This window comes from Cucurbita moschata, unplaced genomic scaffold (assembly GCF_002738365.1).
Source record: "Cucurbita moschata cultivar Rifu unplaced genomic scaffold, Cmos_1.0 Cmo_Scf00001, whole genome shotgun sequence".
In the NCBI taxonomy this organism is placed as follows: domain Eukaryota; kingdom Viridiplantae; phylum Streptophyta; class Magnoliopsida; order Cucurbitales; family Cucurbitaceae; genus Cucurbita; species Cucurbita moschata.
The window spans coordinates 3,986,471-3,999,583 of NW_019268517.1; the positions used below are offsets into that span (position 1 = coordinate 3,986,471).

The window sequence follows — 13,113 nt, forward strand, 5'->3', positions numbered from 1 at the left end:
TTTTTTTTTTTTTTTTTTTTTCTTTTTTTTTTTTTTTGTATTTTCTGGGATTATTATTATTATAATATTAATAATTAGTATTATTACAAGTTTTGTTTTTAATTTTTAATTGTAAGAATGTTCTGTCGTCGTGGGAGGCGTGCGTTCTTATTGCCCCTTATTTATTTCTTTTTAAATTGGTTTAATTTACAGTTCGATGATTAAATTTAAAATTAAAGATATGCCAGTTACAAAATCGAAGCTAAAATCTCCAAAATTATTAATTATTAAAATTATTTTTATAAGATATTCTAAAATATTTGTTTGATCAATCAAAATATTTAATTTTACCGTTCAATGTCATTTTTATATCATAAAATTAAAATTTAAATGCAAGAGAGTAATTTAATCATTGCAAAATTATTTTATGATATACTTTTAATTAACTCAAATTAAAAGATTTGGATTTATTCGATTTTGGTTTATAAATTTTTAATATTCTAATTTTAGTTTTTGAACTTAATTTCATGTTTTAATGTTTTTATTTTTGGTAGTGTAGTTGTAATGTTCAAACTCTTTTAAATAAATTCTATTTTGATCTTTCAACATTAATTTAATCATTACTCTTATTTTTCTTTTAAAAAAAACAGGTACATTGAAGAATAGTATTGAGTGAATAAATATTATACAACAAATTAATATACATACTAACTACTCCAATTAATTAATATTTTATAAGTTTAGAACTAAATTTTAATTCTTTTTTATCATAAATAGAGTTTTAAGATATAATATATTATTTAAATTATATTTATATATTATAAGATATCTGCCCAATATATTAACAAATTTGAATCTCATTCAAATTTTAGATATATATTTTTAATGTAATTTATCAATATAAATTAATTTTTTTCATATTTAATTTTATCAAATGTAATAAATATATTTTTTATTTTTAATATATATAATATTTAAATATTAATTTGAATTCTTTAAATTAATATATATTTTTCTTTATTTATATTTAACATTTCTAATATATTAAATATTAATTTCTTTAAATTAAATATATTTTTTTTAATTTGAACATGTGTTTTGTTTTAGGTTAAAAAATTATGTTATCTATATGTATATATTTTTTTTTTCTTATTTTGAATTGAATAGGTAAGTCTATAGCTATATTTTAAGAGTATTTAAAATGAATTTTTGCATATGTCTTCAAAGCATGTATGTAGTGACGTCACTAATTTAGAGTAAGAAAATTAGGGGTGTTACAAGAATAACTTAGTCTACAATCCACGAGAAGGTATGAAATCAATCACTAGTTTCTCCTTGCAACACTATTAAGTTTCATGATGAAATTAAGGAAAGAAACATTGTGAATAGAGCTATGGAGAAGTGTTTTCAAGCAGTGGTGATGTAGGTCACGAGCGTCTTCTTCCTTCCAAAGGAAGAAGACGATGACATGGCCAGTTCAGTTAAACTGACCATGTTAACCCAAAACTCGACCCTACCTTAATTTTTCTCAATTTTAACCCTCTTCCAGACCAGTTCTCATAAAAAACTTTATGGTTCCAGAAACTAGACACTCTAAAGAATCTGTGAAAGAAAATGAAGTAATTCGGATACCGAAGGTCTCGCATCAACGACGAGGTAAATAGTCATCTTGGATTTTTCTTAATAAATACTTATAGGAATCGCTTGGATTTCAATATATACCTTACGTCAAGTATGAATTAAGGGAATAGAAAAAAAAAAAAAAAAAAAACCGTGAGTTAAGGCCCTGAATCGATTTAATTACTCGGGACTTAAGTAACGTTAAAATGACCTACTAAATGAACTCTGCTGCTCATGAAATTTTAATGCTAAGCATATTATGGCATGTTAAGGTTATATATAAAATTTGGTGGGCATTGGACAAAGCTAAGTAGCTAAACGAAGTAATGATGTAAAATAACCATAATGCCCCTAAGGTAACTTTCCTTCGGTTCATGATCTAAATCATCTCAAAATACTATAAAACTTTGTAATACACCCTACTATGATGATTGATGACATGTTAAAGTTTGAAAGCTATTGGAACATGTTTAGAGGCTAAACCAAGACTTAGGGGGGTAAAATGACCAAAATGCCCCTAAGACCTTTTAAGGTATTTCAAGGTCTAAACACCCTCCACATGACTTATTACTTCTTACAAGGCCTATCCATAAGGATATAAAGGTATGTTCAAGATTCTAAATTGATTAGAGCAAGTTTGAAACCTAAACCAAGTTAGGGCCTAGGAAACATTTAAAGGGATTACCTCAAGTAATTCTTCCCAAAACTCAAGACTCTTCTAGAATTATCTAAAAAAGTCATTATGATTTCATATCATTCTAAATGACTCATGTATGCTATTAAGTTATGTAGAGCTTAAGAATGCATAATACGACTTATGCTTCCAGAAATTTCGAACCTTATAAATTATATAAGGTTGAAAATTGATAACCAAGGGAAATACTGCACAAGCTCTACAACTACCAAGATAAGAAGGATGCTAGGTACCACTCAAGAATAAGGGACTAATGTCCTTAAACTCAGAAACTCAAGAAACTCCTAAAACCTCCCACGGTACGACATGTTTATGACTTAGACTATGCTGCTTGGAACGTATGAAGCCTTGAGCGTAGGTATTCAGACTATGTTGCTTGCAACGTATGAAGCCTTGGGTATAGGTATTCATGTTGTATCATAGGGCAAGCCATGGATGCAAGTTTTCAGACTACATTGTTTGAAACGTACAAAGCCTTGAGCGTAGGAATTCAGATTATGTCGCTTGGAACATATGAAGTCTTGGACATAGGTATTCAGGCTGTATCACTGAGCAAGCCCTAAATGCAGGTTTTTAGACTACGCTACTTGAAACGTACAAAGCCTTAAGCGTAGATATTCAGATTATGTCGTTTGGAACATATGAAGCCTTGGGCAGTAGGTATTCAAGTTGTATCATAAGGCAAACCCTGGATGCAGGATCAGAATACATCACTTGGAATGTAAGAAGTCTTGGATGTAGGTTTTCAAACTATGCCACTTAGAACGCATGAAGTCTTGGGCATAGATTTTTAGACTGTATCGCAGGGCATGCCCTAGATGCGAGTTCAAACTACATTGCTTGGAATGCATGAAGCCTTGGACGTTGGTTCAGACTGTGTCGCTTGGAACATATGAAGCCTTGGACACAGGTTGTCAGGTTCATGACTAGTACCGTAAATCCTAGGGGGAGTGTCTTGGAGAATGAACCAAGAATAAGAACAAGAACATAGAAAGTAACTAAGAATAAGACAACGATCAAAGACTAGGACAAGGATCAAGATCCAAGTTCTGAAGACAAGAAACCAAAACAATAGTACTAAGGTTTGAGACCTTAGAATCCAAGGTTCTCAGGATAGATCACGTTAAGAACTCACAAGTCAAAAACATAACCAAAGGGCCTAAGTACTTACAACAAAAACTAGAAGAAGAAAAGAAAGAGTGTGGTACCCTAGCATATCAAGGATACGATTAAGAGCCTACAAGTAGGCTACTTAGTGAGTCTTTGTACTCACTTCATGTTTTCCACACTTTTCAGGTAAATAAGGAGCTGGTCAAGGCGGGAGCGAACTCTGGAGTAAATGTCATAGATGTTGGGTTTTATGTCCTAAAACTCATAATTTGTAAACAAAAACATATTCTGTTTTCAATAAAGTTATTATTGATGTTTATTCAATAAAGATTGTTATTGAATAAAGCGAATGTTACGATCATTAATCTAAATCCAATAAACTAAGAACACTCTAGCTATAGTATGATTACTTGAACTATATGTAGAGACATAAGACTGGATCAAGTTCAAGTATATAGTCAAAATGATCTGTAGTATAGGGATAAAGCTGAGTACCTTATTCTGGGGACATTATGGATGCGACCCACTTTTGTATATGATATAAACAATGTTATCACTAAATTGTACATGTGGAGACATGTGAGTGGGAGCGTCCTATGCAATGAGTATTGCATAAGATCAGACCATGAAGAAAACCACTCTCACTTTATAATGTCGTTTACTGTTGAGACTGATTTTTTCATTCGATGACCTAGGTAACTCGATCTTAATCCTGAGCTAACTATGAGCTCCTGTTTATTCGGAATTATCCTTAGATTTGCATGGGTGAGAGTGACATGAGTTCGCCGACTCAATAGCCTCTCATTTCAGGGGTAAAACTGGGTGAATAGCTGGGTACATAGGGTGTAAGATGGAATTCACTTCTACCCACTTTTAGGGAGAGTAAAGAGGTTGTTCTCTTAAGTATTGACTCCAAGTCTTGAACAAGGGGCCCCACCCACTCATTGGCCTGAGAGGGATTCGGTTTGGTGGTTGGACCACAAACCAATTGTTCATTAGAGGATCAGTGGGACTTAAGGAACAAAAAGTAACTTTAGGGGTAAAACAGTAAATTGACTTAGCTCTAGTTACGAACAACCTGTGAAGAATCGACTTACTAATCATGGTTATATGAAATGGACAGAAATATATCTATAGTGAGGGGAGTGCAACTACTAGGCTATAGTGGAGTGTCCTAGTGGTTAACGAATGTTGGTTAACAAGGTTAATGAGTTTAGCCGGTTAGCCTCGGATTGTTGGAGCCCATGTTCTGTAGGTTCATTAGGTCCCTCTGCTAGCTCATATCGGACTAAAGCTTAGAATAGTGTGACGGGTGAGTTCAAAGTGTACGAATTCAAATTAGGGAATACACGCTAAATATATACGATATATTTAACCGCATTTTATTTTAATTATGAATTGAACAAAAAGAGAATTAGAGATATTTAAATAAGATTTAAATATTTTAATTATAAATAGTGATTCATAATCAATATGCGTCCGAATTGATTGGGATTGATATTTCATTTAATATTAAATATTAATTAAATTGTTTAATTAAACCTTTAATATTATTTTGATTTGAAATTAATGGTTGAATTAAAATAAAAAAAGTCAAAAGTAGGTTTAAGTTAGTGGAATATTGAGTTTCATTATATGGTTTAACCAAACTTGCATGTTTGAGAAGTAATTCCTCAAATTTGAGTGGAATTTTAAGTGTCAAAATTGGTTAACTCAAACTTGCTTGCTTGCCACATAATCCCACGCATTCTAGTGAAATTTTGAGTGTCAAAATTTGGTGATCTCAAATTTACATGAACATGCAAACATAACTTTATAAATAGAGTGATCATGGTACATGGAAGGTCTTCCTTGGTGAAAAAACCTTGAGAAAAACCTCTCACAAACACTCTTTTCATATATACAAAATTCTTCCCAAGTTTCGTCACTCACCGGATTCCACAATCCCGTTCTAAGGCCGGAGGATAGTGGAGAAGACACTAGTGGTGGTTCGAAACTGGTTCGTGAGAAAAAATAAATTTGAACTATGGTAGTTATTTACTATCATTGATGTTCCAAAAGTGTCTAAGATCCAAATTGCTTCCGAATGTGTTATATTAACACCATCAATAGACAAGCCTCACCCGTCATCCTCCACCCCCTTTTATTTTAAATATTTTGTGCCTCTTCCTTATTTTTTGTTTTAACTATTATGTGTTTTTAACTCCTTATATATGAACACTATTTTGATATAATATAAATATAATGTACATTATGCTTTAAATTCTATTTGTTTTATTTCGTGAAAGATTTGCTCGTCTTTTTACACCACCGAGTCATCCACAGTCAAAGCGTTAGTCCATGCCGTACATTTGGATCGATGTTATGTGTATTGTAGTATTTATATGTTGAGTTTGTGAACCTTAGCTAAGTCACGATAAAGGTCCATATTTGACTGTTTTAGGTTGACTAATACCACATAGGGACAATTGGAGCGCTTGTGAACTTATCTCGACAAGTTAGAGTCTACTTGGTACATAGGATTACGATGCCACTCACTTTGGACCCGTGGCTAGAGAGTACTACTGGGGGAGTTTCAATTGTCCTTAATGGGGAACCTGCCTTGTAATATTCTAATCTAGAATGACTTATGAATAAGAAGCATGTTGGGCGCCATTAAGGGAGATTCCTCCTAGTACCTAGCGCCTGTGGAATTATAGAGAGACCTGAGAGGTTACCTGTAGAGAGTGACTCCTCCTCCGTACTTGCTACATCCACCCTAGAGCCCGAGATAGATGAATGACCTCAACTTATGTACAGGAAGCACGATAACTAGATATACCTTATGAGCTAAAACATTGAAAAGGAGAACTTCGATGAGAGCCTTGAGTATTTCCTGTTTTTTATTTTTAAATGGATCATAGATGGCTAGTCGGACGCAAGAGTGTGCACGTTTGTGCGGCTACAAAGGAGACCTGTCCTAGACCTTTTATTTTATTTGTTTACAAACTCAGATAATCGGTTTACAGGATTTTCTTTTTTTTTTTTTGAATCGCATATAAATGGGTATACGACACAAACCTCAATCACACATTTTCATTTTTTTCACTTTAAACTGATGTGGACGTACATTTCATAACAAACTTGGATCAGTCTAAAATTTTAGAAAGTTAACATGTTAAATTTTAAAATTGATGTTTATTTCACCCTAAAAAATTTCGGTAATATAACAATGTAATTATATTAACTACCAATTATCGGTAATTTAATAATGTATTATCAATGAAAATATTAATAAAACTTTGATGAAATTTCTAGAAAAATATTTTAAAAAATACTTAAAACTAAAATGAAATATGTTAACTGGGATCTAAAAAAAAGGGGGCATACATGATTCCGTTATGCACGGGGGTAAGAGAAACGGTAGAGAATAAATAGGGGTGCAGAAAAAACCGAAAATTTGAACCAAACCAAACCGTCGATCTAATTGCTTGGTTTGAGTTTTTGTTAATATTCGGAAACCTCATAATTGATATTAAAGAAATCTGGATTTTTTCGATTCGATTCAATTTTTTATTAAGACCGAACCGAACCGAATCAACCGAACCAAGGTAAATACAAAACCCTACCATCACTCCCCTTTCCAGTCCCCATTCCAATCGGCTCCTTCAGCGTCATCTCCACCAGCCAGCTCTGCCTCTCGTCTTGGCGTCGACGCACCCTCGGCGGCCGCCAGAACCTCTCCGTCTCCCTCCCGATCCGCTCGGCACTAACCGCCACACGTCTGCCAATGACCGCTGTACGCCGTCTCCGTTGATTAGATCGCTGCAAACGCCCGCCGCACAACGCAACCGGTTGCCACACACTTCCGTCAATTGGAAACGCGTAGGCCTTCTTCCTGTATTTTGTGCTTGAAAATTTGTGCCAATTTAGGAATTATGATCTGGGCACTTGACAGTTTTAGTTCATTTGCTCAATTCTGGCTGTAACTTGAATATGATGAGATAACGCTGATGTATGGAAAAACCCATGTTGTGAAAATTGAGTATCACCTTCGTTCTGCAGTATATTAGGACTCTAGGAGGGCGTTTCACTGACTTAGACGTGCTCTTCTTGGGATTGAATTGCATATTTCTGTACTTGTAAGCCGTATATTTTCATTTGCAATGGTTTTATTGCTTCCTGAATATGAAGGGAGACGAATTTCTTCAAATTTCGAAGATTGTGAAGAAGAGTGATGAATATTTTGAGCTTTTCATTTTACGCATAATTTTCTCCCCATTCTCATTCTCGTTTGCTGATTTGTACGTGCTCGAGCCAGGGTATTAAATTGAACTTGAGGAGTTAGATGAGATATGATGTCTGAGGAGACTGGACAGTTGGTGGTGGTATATGATGATCCCTCTGACCAACAATCCTTGTCTTTAGATGAAACCGGCAGCACAGAGGAGTCTCCTGATGAAACCAGGCTGTCCCTGGATTCAAGTAACGATGCAATTCCATATATAGGGCAAAGGTTTCCTACTCATGACTCTGCTTATGAGTTTTATAGTGAATTTGCAAAAAGGTGTGGCTTCTCAATTCGAAGACATCGAACAGAGGGAAAAGATGGGATTGGGAAAGGCCTTACTAGGCGCTATTTCGTTTGCCATCGTGCTGGGAACACACCTATTAAAACGCCGACCGAAAATAAGCCTCAAAGAAATAGAAAATCCTCTCGGTGTGGATGTCAAGCATATATGAGGATAAGCAAAACAATGGAACTAGGACCACCAGAGTGGCGTATCACTGGTTTTGCAAACCACCATAATCATGAATTATTAGAACCAAACCAAGTTCGTTTCCTTCCAGCATATCGAACAATTTCTGAGATAGACAAGGCTCGAATTGTGATGTATGCCAAATCAGGAATTTCTGTGCAGCAAATGATGAGGCTTATGGAGCTAGAAAAAGGCGTGGAGCCAGGATATTTGCCATTCACTGAGAAGGATGTAAGAAATCTACTTCAATCATTTAGAAAATTAGATCATGAAGAAGAGAGCATTGACTTATTGAGGATGTGCAGAAACATTAAGGAGAAAGATCCAAACTTCAAATTTGAGTATGTGATCGATTCAAACAACAGGTTAGAGAACATTGCTTGGTCGTATGCCTCGTCCATTCAAGCATATGAGATATTTGGTGATGCAGTTGTCTTCGATACCACACATCGATTGACTGCATTTGACTTGCCACTTGGTATATGGGTTGGAATTAATAACTATGGCATGCCTTGCTTCTTAAGTTGTGTACTTCTTCGGGAGGAGAATTTGAGATCATTTGCATGGGCTTTAAAGGTACTAGAGTTTAAAATTATCTCTTCTTCAATCAGTGTGTTATATTGAGCATGTAACATTTTTTGGTAACTATAATATTACCAATTTTTATCTTCCAACTCTAGAAAAATCAGAGTTCTCAATAGTAACACAATTAGTAGAACATCTATTTAAATAGGTCACCACTCTGATTTTATTTATTTGTTTGTTTCTACTGTGCTATGCAAGGTTTTTATAGGGTTCATGAATGGAAAGGCTCCACAGACAATATTAACTGACCAAAATGTGTGTCTCAAAGATGCAATAGCGGTCGAATTGCCAACTACTAAGCATGCACTCTGTATTTGGATGATTGTGGCGAAGTTTCCATCATGGTTTAATGCTGTTCTTGGAGACCGTTATAACGAGTGGAAAAGTGAATTCTGTCGACTATATAATCTGGAATCTATTGAGGATTTTGAATTAGGGTGGAGGGATATGGAGAATTCTTTTGGTTTGCATACTAACAGGCATATAGCCAACTTGTACTGCTTGCGATCACTTTGGGCATTACCATTCTTGAGAAGCCATTTCTTCGCTGGAATGACAACAATTGGCCAATCAAAAACAATTAATGCTTTTATTCAGCGATTTTTGAGTGCACAGACTCGACTAGTACAGTTTATTGAACAGGTATGCCGATCTGTCTTACTTTTTTTTTTGTTGGATTAGATCTGACTTATTTTGGTAATATTTACCCAAGCAGTTTGTTTGGTCTTCATCAAGCTTCTTGCATCTCCTTTTTTTGATTGAAGTATATGGCTGTAGCCTATGATCGAGTGTTGTTGCGCAGTCCAGGCAATTAATGGTTGATTTTAGAGATATTATAAAAATATATTGAGTTTAACCTGGGGTATGCTAGATCCACCAAGTTTCAAAATGCTAATTTGAGCAATGTCATTTTTGGCACCAACATACTTTAGACGCATGTTATGTAGCTTTTGGAGTGTGATTCTTTCAAACACTTGTAAGAATTGTCGGAGACGTTTAGTTATTATGAAGGAAACAAAAAATCTTAGTCCTATGAGCGAACCTACAGGTAGGTATTATACAACAATTACACAAAACAACTGTGAAAACGAAGTCAAAGTTCTATTGTCATATATATATATATATATATATATATATATATATTATTATTATTATTATTAACAAGTAGGGTAGGACCCTACCCTTTGGCCTTTTGGATTGTGCAAATCGCCTATCTCACTTATATCTGAGGAAGTTTCTGCATTGCAAGACCATCTCTAAGAGGCAAGAGTTCTACATTATTAAATTTTTCCGTATAGAGACTTTAAGCTAGTACCTTATAGGATACCAAAACATCCCAAGTCTTTACCACTAGAGCCGTCCCTTAGAGACGATTAACTTTATTTCTTTTCCAAAATATAATGAATCGTAATAGATGAATTTCATTTGATTAGGTGATGACCATCTGTTGGTAAATTACCAACTAAAGTTGTGTAAAGAGAAAAGATAAATGAGATTGGATTGAATTTTTTTGTTTGAGAGATTTGTTATTGATTGTATGGAACTTTTAACTTTTATTTCCTTAGTAAGTTATTACTCTCATATAAATACTTAGAAGATCCATGTTTTCAAGGTGTGACCAAGCACTTCTAACCTTCGTTTCTGCTCAGTGGGTCATGTGCCATTTTGCGAATTAGATTGGTGCTAGCATTACCTACTTTCTGAATAAATGTTCATGGCAACCATGTCAAGCACTTTATTATAGAATTGAGCACTTGTCTTTCTCATCCATAGCAACCAAAGGACTCGTAAACCTATATATTTGAACTTCACCTCCCTTATCATTTGCTTGAGATGCGCTTTGGCACTTGTTCCTTCTGATATTCTTCCATCGAATCTCGCATGCTCTCTCTCCCTCCTTCCTTCCCCCAGTGTCTTTCACTTTCCCTGGATTTTCTCTTTGTAGACTCTCCCTTGCTCCCTCTTTCTTCTTCCTTGTTTTTCCCTCTAGTTATTAAATATCTTTGCATTTGATTTTTCTTCTTCCTACATACTTTTTTTTTGTTGCTTATTTATTGATATCGTGTTTATCGTTTCCTAATTGTTAAAACAATGTTACTTTATGCTAAACATCGCATCGTTGTTTTTGATCTTCTGATTGGAGTCTGAAAGAGACAATAAAAGAAATACAAAGGGTCACATAAAAAAAGAGCCAAAGTGATCTCAAGGGCATAACCAAAAGAGGTTGTAAACACTTCAATTAGTGGTATAAGTGGGTTGGTTCCTGACCCTGGCCTATCCAACTCCAAATCCTTCCAAACTTAACTGGTGTTGCTTCTTAGGTTTTATACTTTCAAAAACTGAACTGACCTTAAAAGCTGGGTTTTTTTAAGCTTGCTTGCCATCCCCAATTATGACTAAACAAGAAGGAACAATGTCCATAAAATATGGTTCTGATCCTTGATTGCCTCTTCACATGGCTCACAACACTGATGCTATAGACAACTAAAAACCTTACCGATGGATGCAATTATGGTATTGATTTCTCCTGTGTGCCCAGCCAAATGGAGAGTTTTCAATGTTTGAAGCTTAGAGAATAGATCCTAGAAGTTATTGAAATAAAGATGATCATTGAACGAACCATGAGAAATTATGACTTTGACTAATCCAAATTTTGCTTAGCCTTAAGAGAGGCCACCCTTAGGATCAGCGATGTAGATGAAAGATCAATAGACTTCTAGTTAAATCAGGGGTCGTTAACTCATATTAAAACCAGTAAATTATTTGATTGCATAGCGTTATGCATTTCATGTATATTTCCTATCAGCTTGATTTGGATGGTTTCTCATTTGGCTTTCACGGTTGGTGTGGGTATTAGATTCATCCAGTCAATGGATCTCATTCAAACATACATAAGTAACTTTATTTCATGTAAGAGTGTTTTAATTGTTAGGAGATCATTATAAGGATAGTTTGGATGAAATTGGTTTAAGTGTGCTTGTTCAGGTAGCTGTTGGGGTGGATTTTAGAGATCAAGCTGGAGAACAACAAACAATGCAACAAAATCTTCAAAATATCAGTCTCAAAACAGGCGCCCCAATGGAATCGCACGCTGCCACCATCCTCACTCCCTTTGCCTTCTCGAAGCTTCAAGAACAACTCGTGTTGGCAGCTCATTATGCAACGTTTCAAATGGATGATGGCTTTCTTGTGAGACATCATACGAAAGTTGAGGGAGGTCGGAAGGTGTATTGGGTTCCTCGTGAAGGCATCATAAGTTGCAGTTGCCATCAATTTGAGTTCTCTGGAATTCTTTGCCGCCATGCCCTCCGAGTTCTCTCGACTGTGAACTGTTTCCAGATACCCGATAGCTATCTTCCCGTACGATGGAGAAGGATAAGCATGCATTCAGCAAAGCTCCTTCAAAATACTACAAATGACCATGCTGAAAAGATTCAGTTGTTGCAGAGCTTGGTGTCGACTCTTGTAACTGAATCTGCAAAGTCCCAGGAGAGGCTCGATATTGCAACCGAGCAAGTGTCTCTCCTCTTATCTCGCGTGCGGGAACATCCAACATCATTACCAGGTTCAAGGGATGTTTCTTCCCTACACAGGAACTTGTGACTCATGTTGTAGACTAAACCAGGAAAAAGAGTTCAAGGAAACATTGTACATGAAGTGAGACCGATCTGCGATCGGGTTTGGGAGAGGAGACGAATAGGTGAAAGACAGGTCATTTTAAAGGCCGATGAGATTAGTTTCGTGTGCCATTACTGTATGGTATTCAGAATTAGCAAAAGAAAAGAGGTGTTGTGCCATACATTTGCTTAAGAAGGATTATTTTACCTTCTCCACAATTCTGTGATGTAAAGAATTTAGTGTAAGCTTTCCTCTCTTGTACTCATTTGTACACATTTCCTTCTGTTCTAATTCTCTACTTACAAATTTGCCTACATATTCTTTATTATTTTATTTTATTCATTCTTTTACTCCTATAATTTGAGATTAAAAATTTTATAATTTAAAATAAATGAAAGGATTATAAAAAGACAAGGTTGATTCCCAAACTGCCTTCAACTAGGAGTTTAAATAACTAAAAGTGGAAACATCTTTAGTAATGAAGACAAAGATACAAAAATTCTAGAGTTCCTGTCTCATGTCTACAATCAAGATTTGAAATTTGGATAAGATTTGAAATTTGGATTCGGCATCGGGTCCTAATATTCCCTTACATCTCTTACGACATGGTCATGATAAGTTCTAAGAGTAAATACTACCATTGACTAACATTTGTTTTTTAAACATGTTTTGCTTGCATGCTTCCTAGAAAAACTCACAAGACATTACCCTAAGATTAATCCAACTAAAACATGTTTAACTATAGTTTCTTCAAGACTCTATTCTTAG

The 13,113-nt window shown here is 35.0% G+C and overlaps 1 protein-coding gene across 4 annotated transcripts; it reads left to right on the top strand.

Annotated features, from left to right (window-relative positions):
- Positions 1–7,037: 7,037 nt before the first annotated feature.
- On the top strand, positions 7,038–12,670 carry LOC111446524 (protein FAR1-RELATED SEQUENCE 11-like). 4 transcript variants are annotated; one of them, XM_023085392.1, is made up of 5 exons: positions 7,038–7,267; positions 7,448–7,524; positions 7,704–8,718; positions 8,926–9,369; positions 11,713–12,670. In XM_023085392.1, the coding sequence occupies exons 3-5, from the start codon at positions 7,738–7,740 to the stop codon at positions 12,328–12,330; spliced, it is 2,043 nt and encodes a 680-aa protein (XP_022941160.1). In that variant the 5' UTR covers positions 7,038–7,267; positions 7,448–7,524; positions 7,704–7,737; the 3' UTR covers positions 12,331–12,670. The 4 variants fall into 4 exon arrangements, with proteins under 4 accessions (XP_022941160.1, XP_022941146.1, XP_022941138.1 ...); XM_023085378.1 differs by having other exon boundaries at positions 7,038–7,524; XM_023085370.1 differs by having other exon boundaries at positions 7,448–8,718.
- Positions 12,671–13,113: the final 443 nt, after the last annotated feature.